This window comes from Salmo trutta, chromosome 2 (genome assembly GCF_901001165.1).
Source record: "Salmo trutta chromosome 2, fSalTru1.1, whole genome shotgun sequence".
NCBI classification, from domain to species: Eukaryota; Metazoa; Chordata; class Actinopteri; order Salmoniformes; family Salmonidae; genus Salmo; species Salmo trutta.
The window spans coordinates 58,703,961-58,720,399 of NC_042958.1; the positions used below are offsets into that span (position 1 = coordinate 58,703,961).

General features: G+C 44.3%; 2 protein-coding genes across 3 annotated transcripts in view; one reads left to right on the forward strand and one right to left on the reverse strand.

The window, feature by feature from the left end:
- Positions 1-16,439, reverse strand: part of acsf2 (acyl-CoA synthetase family member 2) — a 32,479-nt gene that overhangs the window by 2,185 nt on the left and 13,855 nt on the right. The window contains exon 11 of the mRNA XM_029708226.1: positions 470-577. Within this exon, the coding sequence (XP_029564086.1) occupies positions 470-577 (108 nt within the window). The remainder of the gene's footprint in view (positions 1-469; positions 578-16,439) is intronic.
- chad (chondroadherin) lies at positions 3,049-16,075 on the forward strand. Of its 2 annotated transcripts, none has more exons than XM_029708244.1 (4): positions 3,049-4,008; positions 13,861-14,024; positions 14,266-14,414; positions 14,792-16,075. In XM_029708244.1, the coding sequence occupies exons 1-3, from the start codon at positions 3,223-3,225 to the stop codon at positions 14,405-14,407; spliced, it is 1,092 nt and encodes a 363-aa protein (XP_029564104.1). In that variant the 5' UTR covers positions 3,049-3,222; the 3' UTR covers positions 14,408-14,414; positions 14,792-16,075. The 2 variants fall into 2 exon arrangements, with proteins under 2 accessions (XP_029564104.1, XP_029564095.1); XM_029708235.1 differs by having other exon boundaries at positions 14,935-16,075.

A 16,439-nucleotide genomic window follows, 5' to 3' on the forward strand; every position in this document is an offset into this window, starting at 1 on the left:
TGGATAAGACATGCAACGTATATACTTTAGTCATGCTTAAAAGGGATACTTCAGGATTTTGGGGAATGGAAAGTCAGATGAACTTGTGGATGCCATTTTTATGTCTCCGCGTTCAGTATGAAGGAAGTTAGAAGTCGTTTTGTGAGCCAACACTAACTAGTGTTAGCCCAATGACTGGAAGTCTATGGTAACAGCTAAGACTGGAAGTCTATGGTAACAGATAGACTTCCAGTCATTGTTCTAATGTTAGTTAGCAATTGCGCTAGGGCTAGTTAGCAACTTCCTTCAAACTGCAAGCAGAGATAAAAATGGTATCCAAGAGTTCATCTGACTCTGAGGAAGTAGATACAGGGCTTCATTGCCAAAATCCTGAACTATCCCTTTAACAGACATAAATATATTTATTGTATAATAGAAGTAAAGACATTAAAACATATGCACATAAATGACTCAGGTGGATGAGACGTACCTCTAAGTGACTGGTAATGCACCCAACAGTCTCTGACTTCCTCTCCAAATTGTCTGTTGGGAAGCCACAGAATGTCACAGGGCTGTTCTCTGTGGTTCCATAGGCAATCTGTCAATCCAAAGTGAAACCACACACTGAGTTCAGTTAAACATACAGTATCACCACGGCGCTGTTCTTGACGTTCTCCAACCCTGTGTCATTTGCAGAGGTAGTCGGAGAAGGTGACTGAGGGGGCATGGGAAAGTCTGTCTATCTATCAAATCATATTTCATTTGTCACATACACATGGTTAGCAGATGTTAATGCGAGTGTAGCGAAATGCTTGTGCTTCTAGTTCCGACCATGCAGTAATATCTAACAAGTAATCTGACAATTTCACAACAACTACCTTATACACACACAAGTGTAAAGGAATGAATAAGAATATGTACATATAAATATATGGATGAGCGATGGCCGAACGGCATAGGCAAGATGCAGTAGATGGTATAGAGTACAGTATATACATGAGATGAGTAATGTAGGGTATGTAAACATTATAGAAAGTGGCATTGTTTAAAGTGGCTACTAATACATTTATTACTTCCAATTTTTAATTATTAAAGTGGCTAGAGATTTGAGTCAGTATGTTGGCAGCAGCCACTCAATGTTAGTGATGGCTGTTTAACAGTCTGATGGCCTTGAGATAGAAGCTGTTTTTCAGTCTCTCGGTCCCAGCTTTGATGCACTGGACAGTTTCCTGTCAGTACTGGATGTCAGCGTGACTTCACAGTTCCAAGGCTAGGACCAGCTGAGTCAGCGAGGGGCAGGGGGTGAGTCAGCAGGCAAGCCAGGGCATGGGAGCTCAGTGAGGTATGTGGTGCCCCCCTGACAACTGGCACACCTGTGCAGTAGGATGGTGCCTGCCCCCTTGCCCCTCTGTAAACCTCGCCCATACATCTGTCCTGCTGTGGCCTTTCACTGACCAGTGAGTCCTCTTGATAACCTTTTCTTGATTACTGTTTTTAAATTGACAAATTTCAACTGGGTCAGTGGCAGAAGTAAGTTGTAAGTTGAGTGAAATGAAGGCTAAGACTTTGAATAGCAGGACCAATGGAGTCAGCAGTGGTTTCGGCCTCTGAAGCGCTCGCTAGACGATTCATCTGCTGCCACAAGCACATCCATCTGAGGGCGAAGGCCAGTAGTGATAGAGTGGCAGAGTGGGGTCATGACTGGTGAACAGAAAGGCATTGAAGGAGCCGTTTGTGGATGGGGACGGTGAGAATGTTCACCTGGGCAGCCAGGAGAAAGACGTTCCCGATAAAATGCTACATTTGTTAAGTAAACTCGAGATTCCACTTATCATGAGAGTGTTCATCGGACTCATAAACACACCCTTCTGAGGCCAACGCGTCATAGGAGCTGAGCCAGCAAGCCCAAGGGCTGAAGTGGACAACCTCTCTCTCCCTCCATCCCTTCCTGTCTCTTTCCCTCACGCTCCTGGTCAATTTCAAGTTGCCAATGGATCAGCGCTCGAGACCAAGTTCTCACATCTGGTTGGTTAAGGCCCACTCAGAGCCTCACACACCCCCGAGTGAAAGATAATGAAAAATACTGTGATTTCTAACATACACTATCTGCTGAAACATCAATTCAGCCAGACACAACCTCGCCTCTATTTGGAAAGTGAGACCACAAAGACCATTGTAACACCTTACTCCTTTTCAAGATAGTAGAAAATATGCACGCAGGAATGAAACTGGGCATTTGAAACCCTCTTTTAGTGAGGTGAAGAGGGACCATTTCACATTTTTTGGACTTGAAAAGGAGTCCCGCCACTCGCCAACCATCTGGTGACGATTATGGGTTATAAAACAGCCACAAAGGAGCTCCTTTTTCTCTGACTGCAGCCTGAAAAACAATAGAGATGTCTGGAACCCTAAACACTGGAACCTTAATCTCTTACCTACCGCCTGACTACAGTCAGGCAACTATTTTAGAAATGACTGACAATGGCCACGGCCTGTGGAGGGCCTCTTATCTACCCAACAAAAATCCAGGTAACCTGTACAGGTATACAGACCATTGCTATATTGGCAGTCAAAAGTGTGCTTGATCCACCAAGACACTGCATTTAATTTGGAAGCACATTTTGCCCTTGAGAGTGCAATGTTTACACAATTTTTCTGTTTATATAACTAAAATGACCTAGACATCCTTTGCCTGCTAAACATAACAAGCAACTGAAACGTATGCACACACAAACTGTTTGATTGGAGGTCTCATGCAGAAGATCTGGAAGCTTTTTAGAAAGTTAAACCAGAAGTTAGTGGAATTTAGTTGAGCTCCCTATGGTCAGTGGAAGATCCCGAACTGTGTGCGCAGAGTTAAACTCTCAGAGACACTTGACTTCCTCTTGCAGCCGTCTCCACGTAACACCCTGGTGAGCCCTCCTCAGCTTTTTCCTCAAATAAATGTTATAAATAGTGCTGTGTTCTGTTCACCGCCGTGCCGTCCTCCTCTCAAAGCCCCAAGTGAATATTTTTTGCACTGCCCCCCTTTTCTCTCAGTCACACACTCACTCCCTCCCTCTCTCTCACACCAGCTCACCTCTTGCCTTCCCTCTCTGAATCCTCTCTCTTTCTCTCGCCCTGAGACTTTCTGGAGGACTTTTTCTAGCTTGGAGTCCCTGTCAAGCAGTGAGAAGAAGCTCTCAGGAAGAGACAGAAGACAGATAAGGTGGACAGACAGAAGTCTAGAGTAGCAGCGTCAGCATGCAGTGTGTGAGCTTCCTCTCGGTGTGGACCTACCTGCTGGTCCTTGGCCCGGTGGTATGGGGCGCTCCCAGCCAGTGCCCGGCCCTGTGTCACTGCCACGGGGACCTGCAGCACGTCATCTGTGACAACGTGGGGCTAAAGAACATTCCACAGGTGTCCGAGGCCACCCGTCTGCTCAACCTGCAGAGGAACAACCTGGGCAGCCTGCCCACCGGCTCCTTCGCCAGCAGCAAGGGTCTCATCTCGTTGCACATGCAGCACTGCCAGCTCCGCGAGATCGGCGGCCAGGCCTTCAAGGGGCTCAAGAAGCTCATCTACCTCTACCTGTCCAACAACGAGATCACCAGCATCAAGCCGGGTGCCTTCGAGGACCTCACCGAGCTCACCTACCTCTACCTGGACGGCAACCGCATCAGCGACCTACCCAAGGGCATCTTCTCGCCCATGATCAACCTGTTCATCCTGCAGCTCAACGATAACAAGCTGCGCGACATCAAGCCAGGCACCTTCGCCGGAGCCAAGGACCTGCGCTGGCTGCACATGAGTGGCAATGAGATGAGCTCGCTGCAGCCGGGCTCTCTGGACGACGTGGAGAACCTGGCCATCCTGCACCTGGACAGGAACAGGCTGTCCACCTACCCCGGTCTGGCCATGAGCAAGCTGAGAGTGGTGGAGGAACTGAGCCTGGCCAAGAACCCCCTGAGAAGCATCCCTGACAACGCCTTCCAGAGCTTCGGACGCTACATGGAGAAGCTGCACCTGGATGGCATGGGGCTGGAGAAGGTTAGTCTCTCAGATTGTTTGTGGGATGGGTGTGGGTCCTTTTTGTGGGTGCAAAGTGCTTATTGAGTTGGGAAGAATTAAGAGGTGATTGAAAGTTTAAGAGAAGGGCAATGCAATAACATAGCATAGATGTGGTAAATAAGTCTACTATGACGAGTAGATAACAAAAATTCATTTCAAGCCTTAGAATATTGAACATTTACAACAGTTCCATTTCATGCAACCTGAATCTCAATTATTTGAGGCAGTTAGCTATTCAGTAGACATTCAGTAGACAAAGAAAGCTTCAGTAAGTATAAATATGTTATATTCTTGTCTACTCTAGCAACCCTGTGGATTAGGGAGGCTTGTTGTTTGTTTGTTTTGGTTCTGGCTTGCCATATTTCATCTGCTTATTTATATGTACAGTCTGGCTTGCCACAGGCCAACTCCCTCTTTTCCAGTAGCCAAAAGTTGTTTCTCTTGTCCCAGTTCTGTGGTTGCGTACTGTAGCCTGGGGAGGTCAGATAATAATGTGAGGTGGTTTAGTAGCTCGCTACCATTCATCATATGGTGACTGACAGTTCAAATTTACGAGAGAGTGGAATACTCAAATCAAATTCTATTGGTTGCGTACATATTTAGCAGATGTTATTGCGGGTGTAGCGAAATGCTTGTGTTTCTAGCTCCAACAGTGCAGTAATATCTAACAAGTAATATCTAACAATCATCACAAATCTAAAAGTAAAAGAATGGAATTTAGAAATATTAGGACGAGCATTGTCGGAGTATATATATTTTTTTATAATAATAAAATAAAACAAACACACACATACACAGTACCAGTTAAAAGTTTGGACACACCTACCCATTCAAGGGTTTTTCTTCTTTATTTTTTACTATTTTCTACATTGTAGAATAACAGTGAAGACATCAAAACTATGAAATAACACATGAAATCATGTAGTAACCCCCCCAAAAAGTGTTAAACGAATCAAAATATATTTTATATTTGAAATTCTTTAAAGTAGCCACCATTTGCACACTCTTAGCATTCTCTCAACCAGCTTCATGAGGAATGCTTTTCCAACAGTCTTGAAGGAGTTCCCACATGTGCTGAGTACTTGCTGGCTGCATTTACTTCACTCTGCGGTCCTACTCATCCCAATTGGGTTGAGGTCGGCTGATTGTAGAGGCCAGGTCATCTGATGCACCACTGCATCACTCTCCTTCTTGGTCAAATAGCCCTTACACAGCCTGGAGGTGTGTTGGGTCATTGTCCTGTTGAAAAACAAATGATAGTCCCACTAAGCCCAAACCAGATGGGATCACTGCAGAATGCTGTGGGAGCCATGCTGGTTAAGTGAGCCTTGAATTCTAAATAAATCAGACAATGTCACCAGCAAAGCACCCCCACACCTCCTCTTCCATGCTTCACGGTGGGAACCACACATGCAGAGATCACCCGTTCACCTACTCTGCGTCTTACAAATACACGGCGGTTGGAACCAAAAATCTCAAATATGGACTCATCAAACCAAAGGACAGATTTCCACCTGTCTAATGTCCATTGCTCGTGTTTCTTGGCCCAAGCAAGTCTCTTCTTATTATTGGTGTCCTTTAGTAGTGGTTTCTTTGCAGCAATTCACGCAGTCTCCTCTGAACAGTTGATGTTGATGTGTCTGTTACTGGAACTCTGAAGCATTATTTGGGCTGCAATTTATGAGGCTGGTAACTCTAATGAACTTATCCTCTGTGGCAGAGGTAACTCTGGGTCTTCCTTTCCTATGGCAGTCATCATAAGAGCCAGTTTCATCATAGCGCTTTATGGTTTTTGCGACTGCACTTGAAGGAACTTTCAAAGTTCTTGAAATTTTCCGAATTGACTGACCTTAAAGAAATGATGGATTGTCGTTTCTCTTTGCTTATTTCAGCTCTTCTTGCCATAATATAGACTTGGTATTTTACCACCCCTACCTTGTCACACCACAAATGATTGTCTCAAACGCATTAAGAAGGAAAGAAATTCCACAAACTTACTTTTAACAAGGCACACCTGTTAATTTAAATGCATTCCAGGTGACTACCTCATGAAGCTGGTTGAGAGAATGCCAAGAGTGTGCAAAGCTGTCATCAAGAATCTGTAATATAAAATATATTTTGATTTGTTTAACACTTTTTTGGTTACTGATTCCATATGTGTTATTTCATAGTTTTGATGTCTTCACTATTATTCTACAATGTAGAAAGAATTAAGAAAAACCCCTGAATGAGTAGGTGTGTCCAAACTTTTGACTGGTACTGTATGTGTGTGATGTATAGACATTGGGTACTTTCTCTGCATTGCTCTAACTGTAACCTAATAAGATCCTTATGATGACTTATCCACCCATATGAGAAGAAAATAGGTCACACATGCTTTGGGTCAGGATGCACATGTGCTGAGACTAGCTGGATCTCTGTCTTGGGCTGTTTGTCGGCAAAACAGTTGACTGTGGTTTTAGCCGGTGTTCTAGCCCTGATTGCTCTGCTCGCTGTATTTTGTGGTACAAAGAGATCTCTTCCCCTGAAAGTGTGTAGGTCAGGAGGATTGCACAGTGGGAGAGAGGAGTGGTGTTCTATGTTGCTCCATTCCCATATATACTGTAGTTGGTTGGTGGACTGTTGGCGCTGAAGATTGGATTCATGTCCAATTTAGCTTGGTGAGGACAAGAAGTGGAGTTGGGGGAGTGATCCGGTCTCTGCTGTTTACATTGAGGAGATATATGGGCGACACATACATGCCATCCTAATTGGGAGATTCCAAACAATGTCAGGTGGCCAAGTGACATCACCTAGTAAGCATCATAAAAAAACTGCTGGTATGAACCACACTCTTCAGCTTCAGCACGTACAGTACTGTAAACCCAGACACACCATCATACAAGGATTCCTGAAGCATAGCCCAAGATATCCTTGACCATGCAGTGGGTGGGCGGCGTTGACGCAGTGCTTCCTGAGGTTCAGGTTGGTGTGTGAGGTGGGTGACCGCCTCATTACACTTAAATGGTGCAGTCCGACGAGGCTTTTAAGATCTGGCTAGCTTCCATCCTTTGGTGGGGAAGGAGTTTGAACTGTCATACAGACACTCTATATAGTTCAGGGAACAACAGCAGACACAGTCCAGAGAGCACAGGAAATGGTTTCCTATCTAGACATAAACGTTGATCCTACACCTAGTAACGCATAGCGTAACAATGTAAGAGGTAACAAGGTTGAATGCACCCCAGTCAAGGCCTGAGTGGAGGGATGGGAAAGGCTGGCCTCGAGACACTTATCACATATACTGATTGAGGGGTTAGCTTGCTGCTCCCCATTCATTCCAAACTCAAAGTTAATCCAATATTTGAGTTTATCAATCCATAATACAGCATGGAGAGATCCCACAGGGGAAATGGTAAAATAACAAGCATCTCTCAGGCAGACTGTACCAGTGTGAGATGGCAAGGTTCTGGGGTGGCGGGGGGCACATGGTGGGGGAGAGTAAAAAGCAATTTTCCAGTCAAAAGTGGGTATTTTTAGGGTGTTTTTGTTTGCTAGCCCGTATCCAAGCATGTACTGTACCAGCCAAATTCTAAAATGTTCAGTGTTTTTTCCCCTTGGCAGGAGGGTCCTGCCAACAGGTCAGTAAGGGTTAGGAGACAGGTAAATAGAGGCAGGGTGTTCCGTAGCCCATGAAGGACGGGTATTTTTAGCTTGCCCATCGCTCCTTAGGTGAATGGACAATTGGGCCCTTTGCAAGCCTTCTTGGCAGAGAAGTGGTTCAGAGAGAGAGACTAAAAAAAGAGAGAGAAAACAACATGGCCACGCTGGAAGTCATCCATCTTCCATTGCTGCAAATTACCAGAAGCCTCCACCTTGGCACTTGCGCCCTTCCGCAGTGGAAATTTCCAAAAGACACCTCAATCAACAGCCTCATCTCTTATAGACTTACATAACATGTTGCAAAAGCCCACCCTCCTCTCACGACTGCCCCCGGACCTCCTTCCCTCCCTCTGTCTTCCTTTTAAGAGGCTAAGAGCCAACTCACTGGACAAACAGGTTGAGTCAATGTTCTTTCAAAGTCATTTGTCAACATTTTGTGACGTGGAATCTACGTGGAAATACATTGGATTTGGAAAAAGTCATCAACGTTTGTTTTGAGAGTCAAATTTCAACCACAGGATTATGTCATCATGTTAACCAAATTTCAACATAGACAAACCTTGTATAATTTTTGGGGAATTTGTACCTTGATAACAACGTCAGATCTTCAAAGTTATATCCACTATCTGAAAAAAAACAGGCTGGGCAGCACCTCCTACTGGAGAATTGGTCTATCTACTGCTACCTGTTGGTCTCCCATCCAAGGTTTTAACCAAGCGCTGCTTAGCTATGATATTTGTCACTGACTACTACCAGTGTGCTATGATGAGAATGAGTGTTGAGATCTCACTCATGCTATCAAAGTCATTCCAAAGGGTAGGTTTAACAGAACAAATTAAATGTGACCATACTTTCACTCATATCATCAATGATGCTATTTAGGCCTATATTGCATTTACAAAAAGTCATCAACAACTATTGTTTCAATTCAACTAAAAATAAACAATACAATAAGCCTAGGGTTTCAAGCTCTGGTTGATTGAAAAGGACAGATATTTTTGTCGACAAGTTAACAAATGATATGTTGGATTCACGTCTCCAACTCAACCAAAAATACAAGTTAAAGAATAGGATTAAGCCCATCCAAGAAGTAGATATGCCTATATCTCCTTTTTAAATGTTGGTATTTGGTTGCGTTGTCAACCAAACACAATTCAATATTACTTTTGTAATACAGTAAATAGCCTAAAGTTAAGGCTATCTTACAAACTAATGTAACATTCAACCTTAAAATGAGTAACACATCCATGGCCATATTAGGGTTACTGTAACTATACATTTCTTGTTATGTAATCATATAAAGCGTGCACATTCAAGATAGCATGCATAGGTCATCGCAGGTCTGTGGAGATCCTCACAATTCTGTGCAGAATCTTGAACATCATTGATCACTTTCACCATGTACTTTTTATGTAATCTCATTTGCAATCCAGGTCATTTGGTTCTGCTATTAAATGAAGCACAGTGATAGATATTTAGTTTATTTACACAACAAATGAATCTTGACATTGTATTCCCATTTGGTGCTTTTAAACGGTTGAAAGCGTAGCGATACACATTTGGGTGGCAACTAAACCAAAAACCAGACATTGTTTTTCCATTGGAATTTGGTTGTGCTCTTATATGATTGAAAGTACAGTGATACCACATTGGAAATTCAACTAACTTTTTTGAGTGGGTGAATATAGGTTGTAATCTCATTGATCGACGTCTCAACCAAATATTACCCAATTATTCACGTTGAAACGACGTGGTGTGTCCAGTGGGAAACACAACACGGTGAACATCAGCTCATCTTGCACCTCTGTGAAGTTTTTAGCGGCTTCACAAATGCGTATGAAGTTTGGGAGAAGGGAGGGGTGAGACAGTCCAGTTTACATAAGCAACGGTGCAGGAACCAGTTATGAGTGGAGGCTTTCATGTCAGACAGAGTGACATTGCTGGAGAAAAAAACCCCAAAAACAATCTCCTCTACCGAACATCGCTGTCTGCCCTCTGACAGATATTAAGGATGAGGTCTAACTGCATGCCTTCACTGCCATGTGAGAAAGGAGAGATCTAACTTATTCTTGAGTTCAGGGTTTCAATAGTTGAATTCGGGGATTTCAAATCAGTCACATGAAGCTTTTATACTTGCAATGAATTACTTTTGGATTTGAAGGACGAGACTATTCTTGGTCATGACATTATGGTTTAAATATCTCTTGTCAAAGTCTACCTCTTCTGATGTGTGACGACCCTCCCACTCTGTCTGCTGTATTTTCTCTCTTTGCTCTTGTTCCTTATTAGGATGCCAGTGGGCGGAGTTGGAAGGGTCGTCAGCTAGATGGGAAACACCTGGGCTCGGGTGTGACCCAGGATAAAGACACCTCTTCCACAGTCATTAAGAGACTCTCTCCACGCAGACACTTTGTTGATTTTGGTTGTGTAGTTTTTTGGTTATTTGCTTTGGCACATTTCAACACCATGCATTATTACATTCAGGTATGCAAAACACTCACTTACATTACTGATTACACACACCATTGTTAATTACTTAGTTACTTTATTTAATAAATATATATTTTGATACTCCTTGTCTCCACGTTGTCTCCCTTTTGTTGCGAACTCTGAGCCGGTTCGTAACAAGTGGGGGCTCATCCGGGATTTTGAACGGATTGTGTTTGGGAGAAAACGTGGAGGTATGTTAAATTCCGTAGGTACTTTGTTTGTATATTTTGTTAGTTTGAGTTTGGTGCTCAGTACTGGTTGCTTTTGTTTGTTTGGTTTGTGTGCTGTGTTGGAGAGAGTACATTGGTTAGTTTCCAGGCCCTGCCCACCCTGGAAACGCTTGTTCTACTTGCTGTTGGGACATTGGTCTGAGGACGTGAGTGCAATCAGCTGTGTATCTCAGTGTGAGATTTGGTTAGGGTAGTGAACCTTACCACCAGGAGCTATAGCCTTTTTCCCCTGATAGGCTTAGCGACGTATTTCATTTTTGGAATATGTTGGGCATTGTTAATGTTTGTTATTTTTGTGTGGTGTCTGTGGACTGAGCAGTTGTCTCGGGGGCACATCCGTGGCTTGGTGGAATCTACCAGCGTGCTGGGGGGTTACTTCCTCGCCAGTGGGCTACAGTGCATAATTACCCACCGCAAATCTGCATGAAGACTAGGGTTGAGTTATTGTAGGTTTTGGGGAAGCTCCATATCTCTTTTCTGTGGTGCCAGTGTGATTGTTATTTCTCTTGTTGTGGTTTGGGGTGCTCAGAGGGGTTGAGTGAGATTTTTTTTTTCTCTCTCTCTCTGACTATGGCGTCTAATGTAGACGAGTTCATTCGCTTTCCATCAGAGGAACTGTTAGACTTATGTACTAAAGAACAGTTGTTGAAGGTTGCTGAACACACTTAAGTCTTTGTTGAGAGCTTATTGTACTGAGATGGATAAGGATTGGGAGGAGGGGTTGCCTTGGTTATTGTTAGCCGCTAGGGAGGTTTCACAGGAGAGCACAGGTTTCAGTCCAAATGACCTTGTGTTTGGACATAGGGTGCGTGGACTTTTATCTGTTCTCCAGGATGATTGGAAGTCTCCCGAGCCTCCTCAGTCCCTGTTATCGTATGTGTGTGATTTCCGGCGACGCTTGTACGCCGCTGGTGAAATGGCGAAAGAAAAGCTATCATCTGCACAGGAAAGGATGAAGGGCATATTTGATCGTCGAACTGAGCCTCGTCACTTTAGTCCAGGTGGCCAGGTTCTTGCTCTGCTGCCAATTATTGGTTCTCCTTTTCAAGCCAAGTTAAGGTCCATATACAGTGGTGCGCCAGTACACTGAGCAGAATTATCTAGTTGCCACTCCAGAACGGAGAAAAGCACACCAACTGTGCCATGTAAATTTGTTAAAACCCTATTATGCACGTTCAACGGAGACTGAACAGTGGGAGTCTACAGAGGACGGTAAACCTGTTCTTTTGGTTGATACCGTTACATCCTTTGGTTTTTCTCATGCTAGGTCTGTGCATGATGAGGAAGATGTTCCTGGTCCCGACGATTGCATATTGCAAGGTAGATTGAAAAATTCAGAGACACTGGATATTTTGGACGACCTTCTTACTCATCTATCTGTTGATGAGCGAAAAGAGATGGTTGGTCTGATTCGGAAATTTCCAGAGTTGTTTTCTGATACACCAAAACGTACAAACTTGATAGAGCATGATATTGACATTGGAGACGCTGACCCCATTCGTCAGCGATTCTATAGAGTTTCTGCAGAGAAACTGCGTTGTCTGGATGCTGAGGTCAGGTACATGCTGGAGAGTAAGATAGCAGAGCCTTCTTTCTCCAGTTGGGCTTCTCCCTGTATCTTGGTCAGTAAACCGGATGGAACAAACAGATTTTGTACGGATTACCGTAAGGTAAATGCTGTCACTAAGCCAGATTCATTTCCTCTTCCTCGGATGGAGGACTGCGTAGATCAAGTCAGAGCAGCTAAGTTTGTGAGCAAATTTGACCTGTTAAAGGGCTATTGGCAGGTGCCCCTAACGAGTAGGGCACGTGAAATCTCTGCCTTTATTACACCCTCTGGTCTGTACTCGTATTCGGTTATGAGTTTCGGCCTGCGTAATGCACCTGCCACTTTTCAGCGACTTATGAACAGGGTTGTTGCAGGGCTGGCCGGGTGCACTGTTTATCTGGACGATGTAGTGATATATGCAGATACCTGGGAGGAACATCTGTCCCGTATTCAAGCCTTGTTTGAGCGTCTGGCTGCAGGTCGCCTCACGATCAATTTGGCTAAATGTGAGTTTGCTCAGGCAACTGTTACATACCTTGGAAAGGTGGTTGGGCAGGGTGAAGTGCGTCCTGTTCGGGCTAAAGTGGTAGCTATTGATGCTTTTCCACCACCAACTACAAAAAAGGAACTTATGCGTTTCTTGGGAATGATTGGTTACTACCGTGGCTTTTGTAGGAACTTTTCTACTGTGGTCGCTCCCTTGACAGAATTGTTGAAAGCTAAGGCTGTTTACGTATGGTCTTCTCATTGTCAACAGGCTTTTGAAGATGCAAAGAGGTTGCTTACCTCAACTCCGGTGCTGGCTGCTCCTCGTGTGGATTTGTCATTTACCTTGTAGGTGGATGCTAGTCATGTGGGGGCAGGTGCAGTTTTGCTGCAAGCAGATGTGTCTGGGGTTGAGAGGCCTGTTAGTTTCTTTTCCAAAAAATGTAACCGTTATCAGTTGAACTACTCGGTCATTGAAAAAGAAGCGCTAGCACTCATTTGGGCGCTACAACACTTTGAAGTGTATGTTGGGTCGGGAGTAGTACCTATTGTGGTCTACACCGACCATAACCCTCTCACCTTTTTCAGGTCCATGATGTGTCCCAATCAGAGGATAATGAGATGGTGTTTATTTTTACAATCCTTCCATCTCGATGTGAGGCATATCCGGGGAACTGATAACGTGATTGCTGATGCGCTCTCTCGTGCGCCCTGTTCCTGAATATTTACGTGACTGACCGTTGTTTGGTGTTGTCATGTTCTGTTGTTCCTGTCTGTTCCCTCCTGGTCTCGTTTTCTTCTTTCCTCTTAAAAGTTGCTTCCTGTGTAAAGGTTGCTGAGGTCTGGGGAGGAGATTGGTTGGGGCAAGTGGAACTGTGAACACGTAACCCCTTGTCAATTTGGGAGGCAGAGGCTGGTACGTTGTTCCGGGGTCCTTGTTGGTCCCCGGTTTTATGGGGGGGGGGGGGGGTGTGACGACCCTCCCACTCTGTCTGCTGTATTTTCTCTCTTTGCTCTTGTTCCTTATTAGGATGCCAGTGGGCGGAGTTGGAAGGGTCGTCAGCTAGATGGGAAACACCTGGGCTCGGGTGTGACCCAGGATAAAGACACCTCTTCCACAGTCATTAAGAGACTCTCTCCACGCAGACACTTTGTTGATTTTGGTTGTGTAGTTTTGTGGTTTTTTGGTTATTTGCTTTGGCACCTTTCAACACCATGCATTATTACATTCAAGTATGCAAAACACTCACTTACACTACTGATTACTGATTACACACACCATTGTTAATTACTTAGTTACTTTATTTAATAAATATATATTTTGATACTCCTTGTCTCCACGTTGTCTCCCTTTTGTTGCGAACTCTGAGCCGGTTCGTAACAGATGAAACTGAAAAGCCTCCTATACTGTGTCTTATATCTGTCTGCCTGTAGTTTTCTGACGGTGCGTTCAACGGCATGAAGGCCATCAAGTCTCTGCACTTGGACAACAACAAGCTCAAGTCCCTGCCCAAGAGCCTGGAGTTCACCACCATCACCAACCTCACGCTCGCCAACAACCCCTGGAGCTGCACCTGCACGCTAGCCCCTCTGCGCAAGTCAGTAATGGCCTCACCTTTACACACACATACAGTACAGTAGGAAATCTTACCTTGAACTGACACAACATTGAGGTGGAAAACCACACACAGACAGTTGTCTATTTGATATGCACACTAAACGGAATCCATGAATACATTTCAACATTCTAAAATCTTGATTAACACACATATTATCCAAACCGTTAGAGAGAACTTCCAAGACCCTGTATGTCTGATTGTCTCTGTTTCCTTCCACTAGGTGGATGGATTCTAGCCGCCAGCGCCCTGATGCGCTCTGTGCCTCTCCGTCCTCACAGAGAGGAAAGCAGATTAGGGACAGCTCCGCCTTCAGCGACTGCACAGTTAAGACAAAGAGAGCCAAGAAGGGCACACGCCATTAAAACACAGGTAACCTGACTGACGATGACTCGACGATATACAAAACTAGTCAGTAAATAGGCAAGTTGAACTTCAGGCATGTGAACTTATGAGCTGGGCTTAGCAAGCTTAAGAGTTTCTCAGTATCAGACTTGAGATGTTGCAGTCATATGCATTTACCCAAGAACAGCTTGACAAAGGGTTTTGATTGTGATACATATTTCACATTTTTGTTGGTCCCCTTCTGGCTTCAATGCTTTCCTCACGGTTTGAATTCTTACGAAGGATTGTATTTATGTGTTTGGGGAAATGGCACAGCATGACATTGGATTGAAACAATAGCACTTAAGGTCGGGGGATGGGTTTGGACCGGCCTAGCTTGACATTCTTCTTTTCTTTTCCCTCAGAACTCTTTGTCTTCTGTCCCCTGGCTGTTATTTTCAATCTTGGCTTTGGGGTCCTGTCCAGAACAGAATGTCCCGGTCATGGTGCTGAACAATAGGAGGGCAGACTGTTTGACTTGGCTGCTGATGTTTGTGTCTTTCCACAGGAGACACTGCCTGAGGGGAAAGGCCTGTCCAGGTGACAGGCTCGGTATGTGTGCAGAGAAAGAAAGCGACGCTAACTGCTACTTAAAGACCGTCCATTTCACTATCTGCCAAATATCAATGTCACATGTACACACATGGAGTGATACATGACACAAATACATCCCCCTTTCTTTTCAACGGCTGAAGAATTTGTCATGCATCCCACAACCAACATTCAGACGAGCAGCCATGTTGACTCTCCTCCTCTCGCTCTCCATAACGCCAGCTTTACACCCTCACCTCTCAGGACCCCATCACCTGCTGCCACAGCAACAGCCTGCATCATCCCCCAAGCCCCCCCCTAACAACCTTCCAAATGGAATGTTCCAGGCCAGGTCTCCCTTTATTTAATGTGGTTCACTCAGTTGGTCATGTCTCGCTTCCCCCGTGAGAAATTCTGTCAGACTGAGAAAACATCCTGAAAGGACTGTGACCGTAAAACGGACCTTGACGTATTGTGACTTGACCCGACTCCTCTCAAAACTCTGACCAAAAGTAAATGACACAACACAGCGCAGGCGGCTAAGGACTTTATGAGGTAATGGAGCAACGGCAAGTTGAAAAGGAACATAGTCAGAGATGACAAAGAGATGAGTCCAGTTCTCCAGCGGTATCTTTCGTTTAAAGACTGTCCTTTGTATGTATTCAATCTCCCCAGAGATACAAACAAAAAAATCATCCTTACATGAATGGAGTTTGGAAGTGTTTGCAGTGCCTTTAGGTCTGTTATCACAGGAGGACATTTTGTACAGTTCAAAATGGATTTGAGAATAGGTAGCAGAGGTGTCATGTCTGAGTCTTTGACTAAATAATTAATATACTAAATATTTTGTCTTTTCCACCCTCCCCCACTGCTGTGGCAATGCTTACACTGTGACATTTCATTTAAAGTAATTGATTTACATTGAAAACAAGATACTTTTTACTGCTAAATCAATGGCTTATCAATAGGCATTGAAGACTTCCCAAACTCTGGGAGCATGTAGGTACCCCCCTTTCCCTTTTATAACTCTTAACATTTGTCTCTTTAGCATCTTTTTTTATGTATATTGAACATCATATTTTGGGGGGACATCTAAGAAATAAATATGTAACCTTGTCTGTCCTGATTCCATTTTCAACTACTGTGCGCTAACATATTAACAGAGAGACAATGTCATAGGAGCGGCCAACCTTACTCCCAGGGAGCTACAGAGTTTGGCGGTTTGTCCCATCCCAACACTAGCTCACCTGCTTCAGCTAATCCAAGTCTGGATGTGTAGCTTATTAGCAAAAGCATGTGAGTTAGTGCTGGGCTGAAACAAACGCATGCCCATCCTGTAACTCGCTAGGAGTAGAGGTCGGCACACAACTCTGCGATAATGAATCTGGAAGGACGTTCTCGTATGAAAATGTCTCTCTCTAACGAAGAAATATATTAAGTTTACCCAGCAGTGAAGGTCCTGAAGGGTTTCCCCCACAGCTG

Coding starts and splice junctions, on each gene's coding strand:
- chad (XM_029708244.1), top strand. CDS start 3,223: ATGCAGTGTGTGAGCTTCCTCTCGGTGTGGACCTACCTGCTGGTCCTT. Junction 4,009..13,860: donor ATGGCATGGGGCTGGAGAAG/GTTAGTCTCTCA, acceptor GTCTGCCTGTAG/TTTTCTGACGGTGCGTTCAA. Junction 14,025..14,265: donor ACGCTAGCCCCTCTGCGCAA/GTCAGTAATGGC, acceptor TCCTTCCACTAG/GTGGATGGATTCTAGCCGCC.